This window comes from Lipophrys pholis, assembly GCF_963383615.2.
Source record: "Lipophrys pholis genome assembly, chromosome: 13".
Lineage (NCBI taxonomy): Eukaryota > Metazoa > Chordata > Actinopteri > Blenniiformes > Blenniidae > Lipophrys > Lipophrys pholis.
In genome coordinates this window covers 29226086-29249817 of record NC_137632.1, presented here as the reverse complement: position 1 = coordinate 29249817, position 23732 = coordinate 29226086, and the positions used below count along the sequence as shown (strand labels likewise).

Here is a 23732-nt window from a genome sequence, read left to right as displayed (position 1 = left end):
GTGTTACTGTGTTGTGTTGTGTTACTGTGTTGTGTTGCTGTGTTGTATTGCTGTGTTGTGTTGCTGTGTTGTGTTACTGTGTTGTGTTGCTGTGTTGTGTTGCTGTGTTGTGTTGTGTTACTGTGTTGTGTTGCTGTGTTGTGTTGCTGTGTTGTGTTACTGTGTTGTGTTGCTGTGTTGTGTTACTGTGTTGTGTTGTGTTACTGTGTTGTGTTACTGTGTTGTGTTGCTGTGTTGTGTTGCTGTGTTGTGTTACTGTGTTGTGTTGTGTTACTGTGTTGTGTTGTGTTGCTGTGTTGTGTTGTGTTACTGTGTTGTGTTGCTGTGTTACTGTGTTGTGTTGCTGTGTTGCTGTGTTACTGTGTTGTGGTGCTGTGTTGTGTTACTGTGTTGTGTTGTGTTACTGTGTTGTGTTGCTGTGTTGTGTTGCTGTGTTACTGTGTTGTGTTGCTGTGTTGTGTTGCTGTGTTGCATTGCTGTGTTGTGTTGCTGTGTTGTGTTACTGTGTTGTGTTGTGTTACTGTGTTGTGTTGCTGTGTTGTGTTGCTGTGTTGTGTTACTGTGTTGTGTTGTGTAACTGTGTTGTGTTGCTGTGTTGTGTTACTGTGTTGCTGTGTTGTGTTGTGTTACTGTGTTGTGTTGCTGTGTTGTGTTACTGTGTTGCTGTGTTGTGTTACTGTGTTGTGTTGCTGTGTTGTGTTACTGTGTTGCTGTGTTGTGTTACTGTGTTGTGTTGTGTTACTGTGTTGCTGTGTTGTGTTGTGTTACTGTGTTGTGTTGCTGTGTTGTGTTGTGTTGTGTTACTGTGTTGCTGTGTTGTGTTGCTGTGTTGTGTTGCTGTGTTGTGTTACTGTGTTGTGTTGTGTTACTGTGTTGTGTTGTGTTACTGTGTTGTGTTGCTGTGTTGTATTGCTGTGTTGTGTTGCTGTGTTGTGTTACTGTGTTGTGTTGCTGTGTTGTGTTGCTGTGTTGTGTTGTGTTACTGTGTTGTGTTGCTGTGTTGTGTTGCTGTGTTGTGTTGCTGTGTTGTGTTGCTGTGTTGTGTTACTGTGTTGTGTTACTGTGTTGTGTTACTGTGTTGTGTTGCTGTGTTGTGTTGTGTTGTGTTGCTGTGTTGTGTTACTGTGTTGTGTTACTGTGTTGTGTTACTGTGTTGTATTGCTGTGTTGTGTTACTGTGTTGTGTTGTGTTGTGTTGCTGTGTTGTGTTACTGTGTTGTGTTGCTGTGTTGTGTTACTGTGTTGTGTTACTGTGTTGCTGTGTTGTGTTACTGTGTTGTGTTACTGTGTTGTATTGCTGTGTTGTGTTACTGTGTTGTGTTGTGTTGCTGTGTTGTGTTACTGTGTTGTGTTGCTGTGTTGTGTTACTGTGTTGTGTTGCTGTGTTGTGTTACTGTGTTGTGTTACTGTGTTGTGTTGCTGTGTTGTGTTACTGTGTTGTGTTACTGTGTTGTATTGCTGTGTTGTGTTACTGTGTTGTGTTGCTGTGTTGTGTTACTGTGTTGTGTTACTGTGTTGTGTTGTGTTGCTGTGTTGTGTTACTGTGTTGTGTTGCTGTGTTGTGTTGTGTTGCTGTGTTGTGTTACTGTGTTGTGTTGCTGTGTTGTGTTGCTGTGTTGTGTTGTGTTGCTGTGTTGTGTTACTGTGTTGTGTTGCTGTGTTGTGTTACTGTGTTGTGTTGCTGTGTTGTGTTACTGTGTTGTGTTACTGTGTTGTGTTGTGTTGCTGTGTTGTGTTACTGTGTTGTGTTGCTGTGTTGTGTTGCTGTGTTGTGTTACTGTGTTGTGTTGCTGTGTTGTGTTGCTGTGTTGTGTTGCTGTGTTGTGTTACTGTGTTGTATTACTGTGTTGTGTTGCTGTGTTGTGTTACTGTGTTGTATTACTGTGTTGTGTTGCTGTGTTGTATTACTGTGTTGTGTTGCTGTGTTGTGTTACTGTGTTGTGTTACTCTGACAGAGCGGACTCACACAGAGACCTCCTCAGAAACTCCGTCTCCTCAGGTGGTTTTCCTCAAAGACATCGTCTGCTACCTGTCACTGCTGGAGAGGGGCAGGCCCGAGGACAAGCTTGAGTGTGAGTCTCTCACACACACACACACACACACACACACACATACATACACACACACACACACACACACACACACACACACACACACACACACACACACACACCCTCTGTTCTATCTGTCGCCCTCTGCAGTTATGTTCCGGCTCTACGACACCGATGGTAACGGAGTGCTGGACAGTTTGGTGAGAATCTGTGTGTGTGTGTGTGTGTGTGTGTGTGTGTGTGTGTGTGTGTGTGTGTGTGTGTGTGTGTGTGTGTGTGTGTGTGTGTGTGTGTGTGTGTGTGTGTGTGTGTGTGTGTAACGTCTCCACCGTCTCTTCACAGGAGTTGGACCGTATCATCAATCAGATGGTTCACGTGGCTGAATATCTGGAGTGGGACTCCACAGAGCTGCAGCCAGTGAGTACACACACACACACACACACACACACACACACACACACACACACACACACACACACACACACACACACACACACACACACACACACACACACAGAAACCCTTCAGGGGTGGTTGTAATGTTCCGGCTGATGGATGGCCGTGTGTGACCTTTGAACCTGCAGATCCTGAAGGAGATGATGGAGGAGATCGACCTGGACCGAGACGGGACGGTGACCCTGGAGGAGTGGATCAGAGGAGGGCTCACCACCGTCCCCCTGCTGGTGCTGCTGGGCATGGACACGGTGCGTCTGCACATTCACACCTTCACCTGCCCACTGCTTCCTACAATGTGAGGAGCGGTGTAATCAGATTACTGCTGCTGTCCTCAGAACGTGCAGGAGGACGGGCAACATGTGTGGCGTCTGAAGCACTTCAACAAGCCGGCATACTGCAACTACTGCCACACCATGCTGCTGGGTGTCCGCAAGCAGGGGCTCTGCTGCTCCTGTGAGTGTCCGGAACTGCCCCGGAACTGTCCCCATACTGCCCTAACACTGTCCCCATACTGCCCCAACACTGCCCTAACACTGTCCCAACACTGTCCCCATACTGCCCTAACACTGCCCTAACACTGCCCTAACACTGTCCCAACACTGCCCTAACACTGCCCCAATACTGCCCCAACACTGTCCCAATACTGCCCTAACACTGTCCTAACACTGCCCTAACACTGTCCCAACACTGCCCTAACACTGCCCCAATACTGCCCCAACACTGTCCCAATACTGCCCTAACACTGTCCCAACACTGCCCCAACACTGTCCCAATACTGCCCTAACACTGCCCCAACACTGCCCTAACACTGTCCCAACACTGCCCTAACACTGTCCTAACACTGTCCCAACACTGCCCTAACACTGTCCCCATACTGTCCCAACACTGCCCTAACACTGTCCCCATACTGCCCCAACACTGCCCCAATACTGCCCCAACACTGCCCTCACAATGTCCCAATACTGCCCTAACACTGTCCCAACACTGCCCTAACACTGTCCTAACACTGTCCCAACACTGCCCTAACACTGTCCCCATACTGTCCCAACACTGCCCTAACACTGTCCCCATACTGCCCCAACACTGCCCCAATACTGCCCCAACACTGCCCTCACAATGTCCCAATACTGCCCTAACACTGTCCCAATACTGCCCCAACACTGTCCCAACACTGCCCTAACACTGCCCCAATACTGCCCCAACACTGTCCCAATACTGCCCCAACACTGCCCCAATACTGCCCTAACACTGTCCCAATACTGCCCCAACACTGTCCCAATACTGCCCTAACACTGTCCCAATACTGCCCCAACACTGTCCCAACACTGCCCTAACACTGTCCCCATACTGCCCTAACACTGCCCTAACACTGTCCCCATACTGTCCCAACACTGCCCTAACACTGTCCCCATACTGCCCCAACACTGCCCCAATACTGCCCCAACACTGCCCTCACAATGTCCCAATACTGCCCTAACACTGTCCCAATACTGCCCCAACACTGTCCCAATACTGCCCTAACACTGTCCCAACACTGCCCTAACACTGCCCCAATACTGCCCCAACACTGCCCCAATACTGCCCTAACACTGTCCCAATACTGCCCCAACACTGTCCCAATACTGCCCTAACACTGTCCCAATACTGCCCCAACACTGTCCCAACACTGCCCTAACACTGCCCCAATACTGCCCCAACACTGTCCCAATACTGCCCTAACACTGTCCCAACACTGCCCCAACACTGTCCCAATACTGCCCTAACACTGTCCCAATACTGCCCTAACACTGTCCCAACACTGTCCCAACACTGTCCCAATACTCCCCTAACACTGTCCCAATACTGCCCTAACACTGTCCCAACACTGTCCCAACACTGTCCCAATACTCCCCTAACAATGTCCCAATACTGCCCTAACACTGTCCCAATACTGCCCTAACACTGTCCCAACACTGTCCCAACACTGTCCAAATACTGCCCTCACAATGTCCCAATACTGCCCTCACAATGTCCCAATACTGCCCTAACACTGTCCCCATACTGCCCTAACACTGTCCCCATACTGCCCTAACACTGTCCCAATACTGCCCTAACACTGTCCAAATACTGCCCCAACACTGTCCTAACACTGTCCCCATACTGCCTAAATACTGCCTTCCAGTAAAGAAGTAACTTGTGTAATCTTTCTGTTTTCCATCAGTATGCAAGTACACGGTTCACGAACGCTGTGTGTCCAAAGACATCGCCGCCTGCATCAGCACCTACGCCAAGTCCCGCCGACACACCAACGTAAGAACGCCTGGAACCGCCTGACGGTTCCTGTAGCAGCAGGTCCTGTAGCAGCAGGTTCTGTAGCAGCAGGTTCTGTAGCAGCAGGTCCTGTAGCGGCAGGTCCTGTAGCGGCAGGTCCTGTAGCGGCAGGTCCTGTAGCAGCAGGTTCTGTAGCAGCAGGTTCTGTAGCGGCAGGTCCTGTAGCGGCAGGTCCTGTAGCAGCAGGAGGTTCCTGGAGCAGGTTCTCCTCTGACCCTGTGCCCTCTGACCCCCTGACCCTGGTCTTCCTGGTCCAGGTGTCGCAGCACGTCTGGATGGAGGGAAACTCTCCCACCAAGTGTGACCGATGTCACCGCAGCATCAAGTGTTACCAGAGTCTGACGGGGCTGAAGTGTGTGTGGTGTCACGTCACTGTGAGCCTGCACAACACACACACACACACACACACACACACACACACACACACACACACACACACACACACACACACACACACACACACACACACACACACACACACACACACACACACACAGTTAAGCTACAGTGTGTGTGTATTGTGAGGTGGATGAGGTCATTTTTACATTATTGGATGTTTGTGTGTTTGTTGTCGATGCTGCGTTTGTCCACCAGATGGCAGCACTGACCTTTAGTTCAGTCAGCTGAACACTGCGGACAGTCCAACGCCCTTTACTCTGAGCTCCACTCTGACCTTTGACCTTTTGCTGTGGTCAGTAACTGCAGTTTGTTCCGTCTGCAGCTTCATAACAAATGTGCGTCGAGTGTGAAGGTGGAGTGTGACGGAGGAGCTCTGAGAGACCACACCCTGCTGCCCTGCTACATCTGCCCCGTCGTCCTGGTGAGTCCTGACCTCTGACCTCTAGAACCAGTCAGTCCAGAAGGAACCACGTAGAAACCAGGTCGACCCGAGCCCTGACTGATCTGAAACCGGGTTTGGGTCTTGTATCAGACCTGACCTGGGACTGGTTGAGGACTTGGTAGTTGCCGTGGAGACGGGGCTTCAGTAAGATCTGCAGGTTTTTCCTGGCAGAAGAACTCAGGAGTCTTCAGACTGACACGTCCATGTCTCCTTCAGTCGTGTCCATGTCTCCTTCACTTGTGTCCATGTCTCCTTCAGTCGTGTTCATGTCTCCTTCAGTCGTGTCCATGTCTCCTTCAGTCGTGTCCATGTCTCCTTCAGTCGTGTTCATGTCTCCTTCAGTCGTGTCCATGTCTCCTTCAGTCGTGTTCATGTCTCCTTCACTTGTGTCCATGTCTCCTTCAGTCGTGTTCATGTCTCCTTCACTTGTGTCCATGTCTCCTTCAGTCGTGTTCATGTCTCCTTCAGTCGTGTTCATGTCTCCTTCAGTCGTGTCCATGTCTCCTTCAGTCGTGTTCATGTCTCCTTCAGTCGTGTCCATGTCTCCTTCAGTCGTGTTCATGTCTCCTTCAGTCGTGTCCATGTCTCCTTCAGTCGTGTTCATGTCTCCTTCACTTGTGTCCATGTCTCCTTCAGTCGTGTTCATGTCTCCTTCAGTCGTGTTCATGTCTCCTTCAGTCGTGTCCATGTCTCCTTCAGTCGTGTTCATGTCTCCTTCAGTCGTGTTCATGTCTCCTTCAGTCGTGTCCATGTCTCCTTCAGTCGTGTTCATGTCTCCTTCAGTCGTGTCCATGTCTCCTTCAGTCGTGTTCATGTCTCCTTCACTTGTGTCCATGTCTCCTTCAGTCGTGTTCATGTCTCCTTCAGTCGTGTCCATGTCTCCTTCAGTCGTGTTCATGTCTCCTTCAGTCGTGTCCATGTCTCCTTCACTTGTGTCCATGTCTCCTTCAGTCGTGTTCATGTCTCCTTCAGTCGTGTCCATGTCTCCTTCAGTCGTGTCCATGTCTCCTTCAGCCGTGTCCATGTCTCGTGTCCATGCCTCCTTCAGTCGTGTTCATGTCTCCTTCAGTCGTGTCCATGTCTCCTTCATGTCTTTTCAGGAGCGCCACTCGTTGGTGAAGCGGGAGGGCGAGTCTCCACCCAGCACGAGTCCTGATGACCCGAGTCAAACTTTCAAGTTCTCCCCGGGAGACGGCCAGGCGCTGCAGGTACTCTCAAGTTACTCGCTAAGAAGTAATCCTGAAGTAATTTTTATTACCATTACCTTACCTAAAACTATTAACTTGAAGTACATGACTGACTGTAGACTGAATGTAGACCGACTGACTGACTGTAGACTGACTGTAGTGACTGTAGACTGACTGTAGACTGACTGTAGACTGACTGACTGTAGACTGACTGTAGACTGACTGTAGACTGACTGACTGTAGACTGATTGTAGACAGACTGTAGACTGACTGACTGTAGACTGACTGTAGACCGACTGACTGACTGTAGACTGACTAGACTGACTGACTGTAGACTGACTGTAGTGACTGTAGCCTGACTGTAGACTGACTGACTGTAGACTGGATGCAGGTGTGACAGTGTGAATTAAAGGAGGAGTTAACAGGAGTCACTCCTATGCAGATTTCTCCTCCTCCTGGGACTCACCCTCTGCTGGTCCTGGTCAACCTGAAGAGTGGAGGGAGGCAGGGGGAGAGGTGAGGACACACACACACACACACACACACACACACACACACACACACACACACACACACACACACACACACACACACACACACACACACACACACACACACGAAATGGAGACCAGACAGCAGTTAAACGTCCTTACAAACCAGCAGGGGGCAGCAGATGACTGGAGAGTCAAAGTTGAAGAGAGACTCAGATCAGGTGTGGTGGTGGAGGAAGTGTGTTCACACTGCTTCTCACCTGCTTTACCTCAGTCAGTGTGTACATTGTGTACATTGTGTACATTGTGTACATTGTGTACACAGCTCTTTGATCCATAACTGAAACTATCGGCGTGCGTCTCTTCCAAGTAGTAATACTTCTCATCAAACTCAGAGTTGGATTTCTAAAAGTTTTAAAAACACCCTCCACAGTGTTAACACCCTCTAAAGCTTTAACACCCTCCACAGCATTAACACCCTCCACGGCGTTAACACCCTCCACGGCGTTAACACTCTCCACGGCGTTAACACCCTCCAAAGCGTTACCACCCTCCACATCATTAACACTCTCCAAAGTGTTAACACCCTTCACAGTGTTAACAACCTCCACAGCGTTAACACCCTCCACAGTGTTAACAACCTCCACAGCGTTAACGCCCTCCACAGTGTTAACACCCTCTAAAGCTTTAACACCCTCCACAGTGTTAACAACCTCCACAGCGTTAACACCCTCCACAGTGTTAACACCCTCCACAGCGTTAACACCCTCCAAAGCGTTAACACCCTCCACAGTGTTAACACCCTCTAAAGCTTTAACACCCTCCACAGCATTAACACCCTCCACAGCGTTAACCATAGCATTAACACTCTCCACAGAGTTAACACCCTCCACGGCGTTAACACCCTCCACAGCGTTAACCATAGCATTAACACTCTCCACGGCGTTAACACCCTCCACAGCGTTAACACCCTCCATGGTGTTAACACCCTCCACAGTGTTAACACCCTCCACGGCGTTAACACCCTCCACAGCGTTAACCATAGCATTAACACTCTCCACGGCGTTAACACCCTCCACAGCGTTAACACCCTCCATGGTGTTAACACCCTCCACAGCGTTAACACCCTCCACAGCGTTAACACCCTCCATGGTGTTAACACCCTCCACAGTGTTAACACCCTCCACGGTGTTAACACCCTCCACAGTGTTAACACCCTCCACGGTGTTAACACCCTCCACGGTGTTTACACCCTCCACGGTGTTAACAACCTCCACAGCGTAAGCAGCTCCGGAAGGTTCCTCTGGAATCAAACGTCATCAACACACAAACCAACCTGGTTATTGATCACTGATGGACGATTCCTGGTTATTGATCACTGATGGAGGTTTCCTGGTTATTGATCACTGATGGAGGTTTCCTGGTTATTGATCACTGATGGACGTTCCCTGGTTATTGATCACTGATGGACGATTCCTGGTTATTGATCACTGATGGACGATTCCTGGTTATTGATCACTGATGGAGGTTTCCTGGTTATTGATCACTGATGGAGGTTTCCTGGTTATTGATCACTGATGGACGATTCCTGGTTATTGATCACTGATGGACGTTCCCTGGTTATTGATCACTGATGGACGATTCCTGGTTATTGATCACTGATGGAGGTTCCCTGGTTATTGATCACTGATGGACGATTCCTGGTTATTGATCACTGATGGACGTTCCCTGGTTATTGATCACTGATGGAGGTTTCCTGGTTATTGATCACTGATGGAGGTTTCCTGGTTATTGATCACTGATGGACGTTCCCTGGTTATTGATCACTGATGGAGGTTTCCTGGTTATTGATCACTGATGGACGTTCCCTGGTTATTGATCACTGATGGACGTTCCCTGGTTATTGATCACTGATGGACGTTCCCTGGTTATTGATCACTGATGGACGTTTCCTGGTTATTGATCACTGATGGACGTTCCCTGGTTATTGATCACTGATGGACGTTCCCTGGTTATTGATCACTGATGGAGGTTTCCTGGTTATTGATCACTGATGGAGGTTTCCTGGTTATTGATCACTGATGGACGTTCCCTGGTTATTGATCACTGATGGAGGTTTCCTGGTTATTGATCACTGATGGACGTTCCCTGGTTATTGATCACTGATGGACGTTCCCTGGTTATTGATCACTGATGGACGATACCGATCGATCTGTTCTGGAATGTCGGTCTGGGTTTTGTTTCCAGGGTCCTGAGGAAGTTCAGGTACCTGCTGAACCCTCGACAGGTGTACAGTCTGGACCGAGGAGGACCCATGGCCGGGTGAGTGAGTGGGTGTGTGTGTGTGTGTGTGTGTGTGTGTGTGTGTGTGTGTGTGTGTGTGTGTGTGTGTGTGTGTGTGTGTGTGTGTGTGTGTGTGTGTGTGTGTGTGTGTGTGTGTGTGTGTGTGCATGTGTGTACACACACACACGCACACACGTTCTGTACAATGGGCGTTCTGTACAATGTTTTGGTTCCGTGTTTCTTCTGTGCAGACTGAACTTCTTCCACGAGGTTTCTGATTTCCGGGTTCTGGCCTGCGGCGGCGACGGAACCGTGGGCTGGATCCTCGACTGCATCGGTACTGAAACCATCACCTGGAGAACACCACCCCGTGATGGAAACCTCACTGTGTGTGTGTGTGTGTGTGTGTGTGTGTGTGTGTGTGTGTGTGTGTGTGTGTGTGTGTGTGTGTGTGTGTGTGTGTGTGTGTGTGTGTGTGTGTGTGTGTGTGTGTGTGTGTGTGTGTGTGTGTGTGTGTGTGTGTGTGTGTGTGTGTGTGTGCGTTCAGATAAGGCTGGCTTCGCCACACACCCGCCGGTGGCAATCTTGCCACTGGGCACCGGGAACGACCTCGCTCGCTGCCTCCGCTGGGGGGGAGGTGAGCAGCACACACACACACACACACACACACACACACACACACACACACACACACACACACACACACACACACACACACACACACACACACACACACACACACACACACACACACACACACACACACACACACAGGGAAGCACTGGAGGGTTTACTGCACATCACACTAAACACAACCCGAACTGAAGGAACCGTTTAGGTCTTCTACAGTTTTTTTTAAAAAACTGGATGTTACTGAGGGAGACTGAAGTTACTTTCTCAAGTAACTTGTAACTTTTTATTTGCTGTAACTTGAAAAGTCAGAATTCAGTCCCCATCCACTCCAGCCGAAACCGTCGTCTTTCTCCTCGTCGATCTTAAAGTTTCCATCCACACAGGAAACGTCTTCCTCCTCGTCACCATGGAAACTCCTCAACACGATGTAGTACATCTGCCAGGCCTGTAGGCGGCGCTTAACGCTGCCACAGAACTCCACCAGAACCAGAGAAGAAACACGTAGAACCAGAGAAATCCATCATGTGTCCTTACTAAAGCAGCTACTGCAGCTTCACCTGGATCAGTTAGTCCACCATGTTGGTGTTGTTGATGACATCATAGAGAGGGAGGCGGGGCTATAGGTCAGGAGGCGGGGTTATAGGTCAGGAGGCGGGGTTATAGGTCAGGAGGTGGGGTTATAGGTCAGGAGGTGGGGTTATAGGTCAGGAGGCGGGGTTATAGGTCAGGAGGCGGGGTTATAGGTCAGGAGGCGGGGTTATAGGTCAGGAGGCGGGGTTATAGGTCAGGAGGCGGGGCCATGACAGCATTATTTTCAGCTAATGAGCGTCTTGTCCGTCCACACGTCAAAGCCGAGCGGCGTTCTCTAATTCCTCCCCTCTGGAACTCGTTTTAAAAAGAACAAAATGCTGCAGCCCGTGGATTATTGGACAGAAACCATGGTGACAGGAAACAGAGTTGTTGGGGGGGGGCGGGGTCTCCTGGTCCTCTGACCCCTGCGGTGGATCCGCTCTCCAGGGTACGAAGGCGGCAGCCTGCTGAAGTTCCTCCGGGACATGGAGCTCGGTACCGAGGTCGTTCTGGACCGCTGGAACATCGACATTGTCCCCGACGACAAGGATGAGAAGGGAGACCCCGTCCCCTACTGCATCGTCAACAACTACTTCTCCATCGGAGTGGTGAGACACACACACACACACACACACACACACACACACACACACACACACACACACACACACACACACACACTCTCTCTAACAGCTTCAGTAATCAAAGGTTGTTGAAGCGTCTCTAACGTCATTGTTTATGACCTCATTTGGACGTTTCCCTGAATTCAAATTCAAAGTATTGATCTGCAAATATCTTAAACATCCAAATGAACTCAACTGGAACACCTGAACACCTGAACACCTGAACACCTGAGCACTCCATAGGACACCTGAACACCTGCACACTCCACGGGACACCTGAACACCTGACACCTGAACACTCCATAGGACACCTGAACACTCCACGGGACACCTGAACACCTGACACCTGAACACTCCATAGGACACCTGAACACCTGACAACTGAACACTCCACAGGACACCTGAACACTCCACAGGACACCTGAACACCTGAACACTCCACGGGACACCTGAACACCTGAACACTCCACAGGACACCTGAACACCTGACACCTGAACACTCCACAGGACACCTGAACGCAGCACTCTGACTCACCATCATACTCAGGTCTGCTCCTCTCACCGAACATGGTCTTCACTTCCTGTTGTGTGTCTGTCACGTTGTCACTCGGGATGCAGTTGCCATGGAGACAAGAGGCTGCCAAGGCCGGGCCTTTGAAAGCTTCCAGCTCGGTTGTCCTTCGTGTGTTTGGCTTGACTGTGGAGAGAGAGAGCGAGAGGGGGAGGGGGTGGGGGAGGGGGAGGGGGGGGCGGAGCCAAACACTTTCACCTCATATTGAATCTCCTTCATGGAACAAAACATGAAACCCTTTACAGATAAACTCATTGAGAGTGAGAGACATCACTTCCTGTTATTCAGTTTGCTTAGTTTATAAGTGTGTGTGTGTGTGTGTGTGTGTGTGTGTGTGTGTGTGTGTGTGTGTGTGTGTGTGTGTGTGTGTGTGTGTGTGTGTGTGTGTGTGTGTGTGTGTGTGTGTGTGTGTGTGTGTGTGTGTGTGTCCTGGCAGTGGCTGAAGGTCAGAAGAAGTGTCAGGTATCAGTGACAGGAGGTTGTTGTCTGCCGGGTTCAGACCAGGTTACCATGGTGATGAACCAGTATATTGACACCTCAAGTCCTGAAGACCGGGTCCCACACCTGGTCCATCACCTGGTCCTTCACCTGGTCCATCACCTGGTCCCACACCTGGTCCATCACCTGGTCCTTCACCTGGTCCATCACCTGGTCCTTCACCTGATCCATCACCTGGTCCATCACCTGGTCCATCACCTGGTCCATTACCTGGTCCATCACCTGGTCCTTCCGGGGATGTTTGCTCTGAATGTGAGAAGTTTGATCTCTAGGGGTCACTGAGGACGGAGGACAAGCTGCTGGTGTCCTTCCTGTTGTTTTGGAGGATTTTTGATGATTGTGGAACGCTGCCCCCCCACCCCACCCCCCTCCACACACACACACACACACACACACACACACACACACACACACACACACACACACACACACACACACACACACACACACACACACACACACACACACACACACACACACACACACACACACACACACACACAGGTCACACTGACCTTCATCATCAGTGCTGCAGGCCGGAGGTCCTGCTGGGGGGAGGGGCCTTTACATCACAACAATTGTAAGTTTCATCAGACCAAAAGCTTCTACATCCATCCCACACTAAACAACTCCCCTGAAGCTGACCCTGTCTCTCTCCTGAAGCTGACTCTGTCTCCCCTGAAGCTGACTCTGTCTCTCCTGAAGCTGACCCTGTCTCTCCTGAAGCTGACTCTGTCTCTCCTGAAGCTGGCACTGTCTCTCTCCTGAAGCTGGCACTGTCTCTCTCCTGAAGCTGACTCTGTCTCCCCTGAAGCTGACCCTGTCTCTCCTGAAGCTGACTCTGTCTCTCTCCTGAAGCTGACTCTGTCTCCCCTGAAGCTGACCCTGTCTCCCCTGAAGCTGACTCTGTCTCTCCTGAAGCTGACCCTGTCTCTCCTGAAGCTGACTCTGTCTCTCCTGAAGCTGGCACTGTCTCTCTCCTGAAGCTGACCCTGTCTCCCCTGAAGCTGACTCTGTCTCTCCTGAAGCTGACTCTGTCTCTCTCCTGAAGCTGACTCTGTCTCCCCTGAAGCTGACCCTGTCTCCCCTGAAGCTGACTCTGTCTCTCCTGAAGCTGACTCTGTCTCTCCTGAAGCTGGCACTGTCTCTCCTGAAGCTGACTCTGTCTCTCCTGAAGCTGACCCTGTCTCTCCTGAAGCTGACTCTGTCTCTCCTGAAGCTGACCCTGTCTCCCCTGAAGCTGACTCTGTCTCTCCTGAAGCTGACCCTGTCTCCCCTGAAGCTGACTCTGTCTCTCCTGAAGCTGACTCTGTCTCTCTCCTGAAGCTGACTCTGTCTCTCCTGAAGCTGACCCTGGTTGTCCTCTCGCCCCCTGCAGGACGCCTCCATTGCTCACCGTTTCCACCTGATGAGGGAGAAACACCCGGAGAAGTTCAACAGCAGGTGAGTGGGCGGAGTCAGCTGGAGCCAATCAGAGGCATGGTGGTTGACCTTTGACCCCTCAATGCTTTTAGCCAATAAGAAAGCTCAGCAGTGAGTCACTGATCAATAAGTCGGGGGAGGGTCTTAGCTTTGGATCTTAACTAGTTTCAGACAAGTTAGCAACTTTATGTCGACTCACGTCAAGATTTAGTTCATATCATTGTGTTGATGTTTGTTGGAGTCCTCGTCATCCACTTCCTGTCCCTGAAGCTCCACTTCCTGTCACTGAACCTCCGCTTCCTGTCACTAAAGCTCCACTTCCTGTCCCTGAAGCTCCACTTCTTGTCACTGAACCTCCGCTTCCTGTCCCTGAAGCTCCACTTCCTGTCACTGAAGCTCCACTTCCTGTCCCTGAAGCTCCACTTCCTGTCCCTGAAGCTCCACTTCCTGTCACTGAAGCTCCACTTCCTGTCTTACTGAAGCTCCACTTCCTGTCCCTGAAGCTCCACTTCCTGTCCCTGAAGCTCCACTTCCTGTCACTGAAGCTCCACTTCCTGTCTTACTGAAGCTCCACTTCCTGTCTCACTGAAGCTCCACTTCCTGTCCCTGAAGCTCCACTTCCTGTCTCACTGAAGCTCAGCTCACTAAGCTTCAGCTTTCCACTCCAGTGTTGATGGAAACGTCCTCCCGCCAGCAGTCGGCTGCTGAACGCTTCATCCACAAGGTGGATCTAGAGACCAAAAGCATGAGAACGGACAGGAAGTGGCGACTCACTGCTCCTCGCTTTCCTGCTGGACGTCAGAAGAGACAGAACAGAGGAACGTTCCAGCTCCCATCCACAGGAAGTGTTTATTAAGAACGTGGAATTACAAGAACTTCTGAAAAATATCTTCTCACAGATCATTTAACAACTGACCCTAACTAGTCCAATGTTTACCTGTAACTAGTCCAGCTAGCTCATAACTAGTCCAATGTTTTTGACATGTTGCTGCTGTAGCACAGCGTTAGCCTGCCCTGTTAGTTCGGTTAGCCTGTTTGTGCAGTTAGCCTGTTTGTGCGGTTAGCCTGTTTGTGCAGTTAGCCTGTTTGTGCAGTTAGCCTGTTTGTGTGGTTAGCCTGTTAGTTCGGTTAGCCTGTTTGTGCAGTTAGCCTGTTTGTGCAGTTAGCCTGTTTGTGCAGTTAGCCTGTTAGTGCGGTTAGCCTGTTTGTGCAGTTAGCCTGTTAGTGCGGTTAGCCTGTTAGTGCAGTTAGCCTGTTAGTGCGGTTAGCCTGTTTGTGCAGTTAGCCTGTTAGTGCGGTTAGCCTGTTTGTGCAGTTAGCCTGTTTGTGCAGTTAGCCTGTTTGTGCGGTTAGCCTGTTTGTGCAGTTAGCCTGTTTGTGCAGTTAGCCTGTTAGTGCGGTTAGCCTGTTTGTGCGGTTAGCCTGTTTGTGCAGTTAGCCTGTTTGTGCAGTTAGCCTGTTTGTGCAGTTAGCCTGGCCTGTTTGTGCAGTTAGCCTGTTTGTGCAGTTAGCCTGTTTGTGCGGTTAGCCTGTTAGTTCGGTTAGCCTGTTTGTGCAGTTAGCCTGTTTGTGCAGTTAGCCTGTTTGTGCAGTTAGCCTGTTTGTGCGGTTAGCCTGTTTGTGCGGTTAGCCTGTTTGTGCAGTTAGCCTGTTTGTGCAGTTAGCCTGTTTGTGCAGTTAGCCTGTTTGTGCGGTTAGCCTGTTAGTGCGGTTAGCCTGTTTGTGCGGTTAGCCTGTTTGTGCAGTTAGCCTGTTTGTGCAGTTAGCCTGTTAGTGCGGTTAGCCTGTTTGTGCGGTTAGCCTGTTTGTGCAGTTAGCCTGTTTGTGCGGTTAGCCTGTTTGTGCGGTTAGCCTGTTTGTGCAGTTAGCCTGTTTGTGCAGTTAGCCTGGCCTGTTTGGTTCCTGGAGCTTCTTGTTTGGCTGTTTAGTGCAGAAACTTGGGAATAATGGCGGAAAGGCTTATTGAAGAGGTGGGTCTCCTGGAGGGGGGGGGGGGGCTTTGTGGGGTAAATGAGTTAATTGCCTTTGTTCTACTGCGTCTCCTGTGGAAGCAGCTTAATGAGGCGAGGCTGACGGCCGGCGCTTCTGCTGGCTGATAATCTGCTGATAATCTGTTGATAATCCCCCCACGGCGGCGTTCTGGGGGGGCTGGACGAACCGGACGACTGGAGGTGGAAAGACAATTAGCAGAAAAGACACAACCCACTGGAGTCTGGACTTAAAGTGACGAGCAGCAGGGAGGAGGAGGTTCTTCTTCTGGAGTCAACCTCTTAGAGACGACTGCAGAACAGCTGGAGATACACACTGTACACACTGTACACACTGTACATACTACACACTGATACACACTGTACACACTGTACACGCTGTACGCACTGTACACACTGTACACGCTGATACACACTGTACACGCTGATACACACTACACATTGTACACACTGTACACGCTGTACACACTGTACACACTGTGCACGCTGTACACGCTGTACACACTGATACACGCTGTACACACTGTACACGCTGTACACACTACACACTTTACACACTGTACACGCTGATACACGCTGATACACGCTGTACACACTGATACACACTACACGCTGATACACACTGTACCCACTGTACACACTGTACATGCTGTACACACTGATATACACTACACACTGTACACACTGATACACGCTGTACACACTGATACACACTGTACACGCTGTACGCACTGTACACACTGTACATGCTGTACATGCTGTACACACTACACACTGTACACGCTGATACACGCTGTACACACTACACACTGTACACACTGTACATGCTGTACACACTGTACACACTACACGCTGTACACACTACACACTGTACACGCTGTACACACTGATACACGCTGTACATGCTGATACACACTGTACACACTGATACACACTGTACACACTGTACACGCTGTACACACTGATACACACTGTACACACTGATACACACTACACACTGTACACACTGATACACACTGTACACACTGTACAAACTGATACACACTAGACCCTGTACACGCTGGTACACACTGTACACACTGTACACATTGTACAAACTGATACACACTGTACACGCTGTACACACTGATACACACTGTACACACTGACACACTGTACACACTGTACACACTGATACACACTACACGCTGTACACACTGACACACACTGATACACACTACACACTGTACACACTGATACACACTACACACTGTACACACTGTACACACTGATACACACTACACGCTGTACACACTGACACACACTGTACACACTGTACACACTGATACACACTACACGCTGTACACACTGATACACACTACACACTGTACACACTGTACACACTGATACACACTACACACTGTTCACACTGACACACAGTTTCTCCAGACCGTCTCGGAGCTGTACATGGTGTCTGACCAGTTACTTTGTGAGTTACTGCAGATAGAAAGTAACTCGTGACTCTGTAAAGTTCCTATTAGTAATAGTTACTGAGCAATGGAGGAGGAAGATGCTCTATAGTCTGAACACACACCCAGCAGCACACACAGCCATGCCTCCATCAGGTCACCCTGACAGCTCCCCCTGCAGGCCAGAGGCTTCGCTGCCCTCTGCCCCGCCTCCCGGCGGCCATGTTTCCCCCCGCTGATGTCGAGGTCACATGACTGGAGCTGTCACACAGCGCCACAGCTTTGATGTGTGTGTGTGTGTGTGTGTGTGTGTGTGTGTGTGTGTGTGTGTGTGTGTGTGTGTGTGTGTGTGTGTGTGTGTGTGTGTGTGTGTGTGTCTGTGTGTGTGTGTGTGTGTTTCTGCAGGATGAAGAACAAACTGTGGTACTTTGAGTTCGGGACCACTGAGACCATCTCGGCCACCTGCAAGAAGCTGAACGAGTGTATCGAGGTGGAGGTCAGCGCTTCTCACACACACACACACACACACACACACACACACACACACACACACACACACACACACACACACACACACACACGATTCTCCCTGAGAACCGTTCTCCTCTTAACACCTGGAGAACATCACCCCCTGGTTCCAGACCTTCACAGTGTGGACAGCAGGTGGACGATGGCTCAGAGTGACTCAGCACAAACCGGCAGAGCATGCTGAGTCACTGTCGACGCTGTTTGAATTATCAGCTGAACCTAGAGAAGCTCGCAGAACGTTTCACTGAGCAGGTCCAGCTGCCGGGACGACCAAACACAGCCGCCAGGGGGTCTTCATCCTGCAGGCAGACGTCTTCATCCACTACACCAGAGTCTTCATCCTGCAGGCAGACGTCTTCATCCACTACACCAGAGTCTTCATCCTGCAGGCAGACGTCTTCATCCACTACACCAGAGTCTTCATCCTGCAGGCAGACGTCTTCATCCACGACACCAGAGTCTTCATCCACTACACCAGAGTCTTCATCCTGCAGGCAGACGTCTTCATCCACTACACCAGAGTCTTCATCCACTACACCAGAGTCTTCATCCTGCAGGCAGACGTCTTCATCCACTACACCAGAGTCTTCATCTTCACTTGGGTCATAATGTTCTGGCTGATTGTCAGGAACATGAAGAAGTGTGTTGTTGTGTTTGTCAGTGTGACGGCACCATCTTGGACCTGAGCAACACGTCGCTGGAGGGCATCGCCGTGCTCAACATTCCCAGCATGCATGGCGGTTCCAACCTGTGGGGCGAGAGCAAGAAGAGGCGGAGCTACAACCGCATGAGCAGGAAGGTTCCGGACTGCACGCCGTCCGGCACCGTCACCGACGCCAAGGAGCTCAAGTTCTGCATGCAGGGTGAGTCAGAGACATTTACACCACCCAATGCAACTTCTACACCACCCACCTCCTCCTCTAACATCAGATTATAGAGGATCTTCCTCCTCTAACACCAGATTATAGAGGATCTTCGTCCTCTAACACCAGATTATAGAGCATCTTCCTCCTCTAACACCAGATTATAGAGCATCTTCGTCCTCTAACACCAGATTATAGAGCATATTCCCCCCTCTATCACCAGATTATAGAGCATCTTCCTCCTCTAACATCAGATTATAGAGGATCTTCGTCCTCTAACACCAGATTATAGAGCATCTTCCCCCTCTATCACCAGATTATAGAGGATCTTCCTCCTCTAACACCAGATTATAGAGGATCTTCCTCCTCTAACACCAGATTATAGAGCATCTTCCTCCTCTAACACCAGATTATAGAGCATCTTCCTCCCCTAACATCCAGATTATAGAGCATCTTCCCCCTCGAACACCAGATTATAGAGCATCTTCCTCCTCTAACACCAGATTATAGAGGATCTTCCTCCTCTAACACCAGATTATAGAGCATCTCCCCTCTAACATCAGATTATAGAGCACCTTCCTCCTTGAACATTAGATTATAGAGCATCCTCCTCTAACACCAGATTATAGAGCATCTTCCTCCTCTAACACCAGATTATAGAGCATCTTCCTCCTCGAACACCAGATTATAGAGCATCTTCCTCCTCGAACACCAGATTATAGAGCATCTTCCTCCTCTAACACCAGATTATAGAGCATCTTCCTCCTCTAACACCAGATTATAGAGCCTCTATAGATGTCAGTTGTTTCTACTTTACTTCACGATACAGAGAAACGTGATTTTGACTCATTTGGATCGACTGAAGTGACAAACAGTCCGACTGTTTCATCACTGAACAGCTGACAGAGAAACACTGTGAGGAATCTGCTCTTTATCTCTGCTGACTGAAGCAAACCGTTTCCATGGAGACGGCCAAGCAGAGGACAGAAAGGGAGGAGGAGGAGGAGGAGGAGGAGGAGGAAGAGGAGGAGGAGGAAGGGGAGCTCTTTATTCCTCAATCCTGCTCTCTAGTCTTCATTTACAGTTCAAACAAAAACAAAAACACACACACACACACACACACACACACACACACACACACACACACACACACACACACACACACACACACAGGGGTCATGTAGGGTCACCAACTAATCACCAAACTCCTTCCCACTGTGAGGCGAGAGCACTAACCACTGCTCCACTGTCACATCATCATACAGACACAACTTTTACTCTGAAGGAGACATTTCACAATAAAGTGCTGATAAAAGATGTATTTATTTACGTCCGTAGTTTTTTCACATAATGTACCGTTATCGACGTTTCACCATCTCGCTCCTGAAACTGCTCATGACTCACGTTAAACTTCACCTGCTGACGACCTGGAGTGATTCTGGACTCACCTGGTCTCACCTGGTCTCACCTGGTCTCACCTGGTCTCACCTGGACTCACCTGGACTCACCAGGTCTCACCTGGACTCACCTGGACTCACCTGGTCTCACCTGGTCTCACCTGGACTCACCTGGACTCACCAGGTCTCACCTGGACTCACCTGGTCACTGAAGTCAGGTTGTTACTGGGGCGTCAGTGTGGTGCAATCACAACCTGACTTCAACCACTGGATTCAAACAGATCAAGGCTGTGTGTGTGTGTGTGTGTGTGTGTGTGTGTGTGTGTGTGTGTGTGTGTGTGTGTGTGTGTGTGTGTGTGTGTGTGTGTGTGTGTGTGTGTGTGTGTGTGTGTGTCCTCTTCGCCATCCCCAGGAACAATGAGCAGCAGCCGTCCCGTCCCAGAATGCACGGCGGCAGCAGCATTATGTAACCGGCTCTATTCTTAGCTCGGCAGTGAGGCGGGAGTCCTGGGCCGGGGCGGAGCGCACGGTGCGGAGGGCCGCTCTGCCATCAGGCGCCACCGGACGGCGCCGGGCCGCGGCGGGGCCGCCTGCCTATGTTTGGTCCGGACAGGAAGTGGAGGTGCAGGGTGGGCGAGCAAGGGAGGGCGTCCATGGTGAATGGCAGGAGAGAGAGGAATAAATAGATCTGTTTGGAAATCTAAAATAGAACGAGTCACGCTTCACACACACACACACACACACACACACACACACACACACACACACACACACACACACACACACACACACACACACCCTCCATAATGTGTGTGTGTGTGTGTTAATGGAGGCTGGATCCCATTACACTGATTTCCTGGAAAGCTCTGCAGAGCCGGTTTGTGCCACAGGATGATGATGTCATCGCTGCTAACCAGGTTACTCTGTCTCAGTACTCGATTACAGTTATCAGGCACTTCACCGTGTACTGTAGTGACTCCATGACGGGCTGCAGATAAAATGTAACATGATTACTTAGTGAAGTTCCTCTGGTAAGAATGTTCACTGCATTATTGTAGCGTTTTAGCATTAGCTATCAGCACTGTGGGGAGGAAGATGCTCTATAATCTGGATGTTAGAGGAGATTATATCTATATGTTAGAGGAGGAAGATGCTCTATAATCTGGATGTTAGAGGGGGAAGATGCTCTGTAATCTGGACGTTAGTTATTATTGTAGATTTTGTCTCCAGTGTTTCCTTCTGCTTTGACATTTTCTGAACTGACTCAACAGCAGAGTCAAGACTCTGGAGACAGACAGGAGACAGACAGGAAGCATGCAGGAGACAGACAGGAAGCATGCAGGAGACAGACAGGAAACAGACAGGAAGCATGCAGGAGACAGACAGGAAGCATGCAGGAGACAGACAGGAAGCATGCAGGAAACAGACAGGAAGCATGCAGGAGACAGACAGGAAGCATGCAGGAAACAGACAGGAAGCATGCAGGAGACAGACAGGAAGCAAGCAGGAGACAGACAGGAAGCATGCAGGAGACAGACAGGAAGCATGCAGGAAACAGACAGGAAGCAAGCAGGAGACAGACAGGAAGCATGCAGGAAACAGACAGGAAGCAAGCAGGAGACAGACAGGAAACAGACAGGAAGCATGCAGGAGACAGACAGGAAACAGACAGGAAGCATGCAGGAGACAGACAGGAAGCATGCAGGAAGCAAGCAGGAGACAGACAGGAAGCATTCAGGAGACAGACAGGAAGCATGCAGGAAACAGACAGGAAGCATGCAGGAGACAGACAGGAAGCAAGCAGGAGACAGACAGGAAGCATGCAGGAGACAGACAGGAAACAGACAGGAAGCATGCAGGAAACAGACAGGAAGCAAGCAGGAGACAGACAGGAAGCATGCAGGAAACAGACAGGAAGCAAGCAGGAGACAGACAGGAAGCATTCAGGAGACAGACAGGAAGCATGCAGGAAACAGACAGGAAGCATGCAGGAGACAGACAGGAAACAGACAGGAAGCATGCAGGAGACAGACAGGAAGCATGCAGGAGACAGACAGGAAGCATGCAGGAGACAGACAGGAAGCAAGCAGGAGACAGACAGGAAGCATGCAGGAGACAGACAGGAAGCATGCAGGAGACAGACAGGAAACAGACAGGAAGCATGCAGGAGACAGACAGGAAACAGACAGGAAGCATGCAGGAGACAGACAGGAAGCATGCAGGAGACAGACAGGAAGCATGCAGGAGACAGACAGGAAGCAAGCAGGAGACAGACAGGAAGCATGCAGGAGACAGACAGGAAACAGACAGGAAGCATGCAGGAGACAGACAGGAAGCATGCAGGAGACAGACAGGAAGCAAGCAGGAGACAGACAGGAAGCATTCAGGAGACAGACAGGAAGCAAGCAGGAGACAGACAGGAAGCAAGCAGGAGACAGACAGGAAGCATGCAGGAGACAGACAGGAAGCAAGCAGGAGACAGACAGGAAGCAGGTTTGTTCATTGTTTTGTTGTCACTCAGAATAAAGCAGCAGGTTGCAGTTTTGTCCATTTCGCTCTTTTGTTTACTCGTCTGTTTAATCTCCGGCTCACGTGAGAGTTAGTGTCCTGATGTTTACTCTGTGGACACACACACACACACACACACACACACACACACACACACACACACACACACACGAGGTTTCCTGTTTACAGCCTGAAGGCTCGCCTTCAGGCTGAGTGTGTTTTTTACTCTGCATGTTGTTTACAATGGAACACACACACACACACACACACACACACACACACACACACACACACACACACACACACACATCCGGCCTGTTTTGGGACTCGGGGGGGTGAAGCAGTTTACTGACTCCACATCCTGTCTCTAGTTTTTCCAATTCCATCCCATAATAGTCGCTTGTATTTTGTGTTATTCCCTCGTTCAAGTGATCATTTTGGATTTTTATTTTCAGGAAACTTTCACGTTTGCGTAACGTTTTGAAAACGATGTCTGTTTCCACGGAAACGGCAGAAACACTGAAAACGATGCAGTTAGCATGTTGGCCTCTCGTTGGCGCTGTCTTACACAACGATGAGTCAGGGCGTTTTCAAAAAGTTGTGTTTTCAGTGGGTCAGAGCACCGTTGTCGTAGACCCAAAACTCTACGGAGGTTTTGTGTTTCCATGGGAACGTAGCCTTGATGTCCTTTATCATAAGTAAGTAAGTAAACACAGCTACAGCACATCACATAAACAAGTTCATGGTTTGAAAAGGGGATGGATGAAGCAAACACTTCTACAATCCCAATCCCAATCCCAATCCCCCCCCCCCCCCCCCCTCAAGACACAACATCACAATATACAGTAAAACACAAAATGGTCACAACAAGACAGCGAGGAGCCGGAACGCTCTCTGACCCTTCACCCCCCACCCCCTCACCCCTCCACCCCGTCACACCCTCATCCCCACCACCACCCCACCCCCTCACCCCCTCACCCCCCCCCCCACCACCCCACCCCTCCACCCCCTTACACCCTCACCCCCCCACCACCCCACCCCTCCACCCCCTTACACCCTCACCCC

The 23732-nt window shown here is 50.1% G+C and overlaps 1 protein-coding gene across 1 annotated transcript in view; it reads left to right on the top strand.

Annotated features, from left to right (window-relative positions):
- dgkg (diacylglycerol kinase, gamma) overlaps positions 1 to 23732 on the top strand; it is a gene marked incomplete at both ends in the record, with an annotated part of 37148 nt that overhangs the window by 9493 nt on the left and 3923 nt on the right. Inside the window, 17 exons of the mRNA XM_080478931.1 lie at positions 1955 to 2071; positions 2201 to 2250; positions 2393 to 2467; positions 2635 to 2754; positions 2842 to 2959; positions 4707 to 4795; positions 5074 to 5190; positions 5538 to 5636; positions 6758 to 6865; positions 7287 to 7360; positions 9583 to 9657; positions 9870 to 9955; positions 10166 to 10255; positions 11269 to 11429; positions 13892 to 13956; positions 17777 to 17867; positions 18561 to 18762. Coding sequence (XP_080335057.1) covers positions 1955 to 2071; positions 2201 to 2250; positions 2393 to 2467; positions 2635 to 2754; positions 2842 to 2959; positions 4707 to 4795; positions 5074 to 5190; positions 5538 to 5636; positions 6758 to 6865; positions 7287 to 7360; positions 9583 to 9657; positions 9870 to 9955; positions 10166 to 10255; positions 11269 to 11429; positions 13892 to 13956; positions 17777 to 17867; positions 18561 to 18762 — 1737 coding nt within the window. The remainder of the gene's footprint in view (positions 1 to 1954; positions 2072 to 2200; positions 2251 to 2392; positions 2468 to 2634; positions 2755 to 2841; positions 2960 to 4706; positions 4796 to 5073; positions 5191 to 5537; positions 5637 to 6757; positions 6866 to 7286; positions 7361 to 9582; positions 9658 to 9869; positions 9956 to 10165; positions 10256 to 11268; positions 11430 to 13891; positions 13957 to 17776; positions 17868 to 18560; positions 18763 to 23732) is intronic.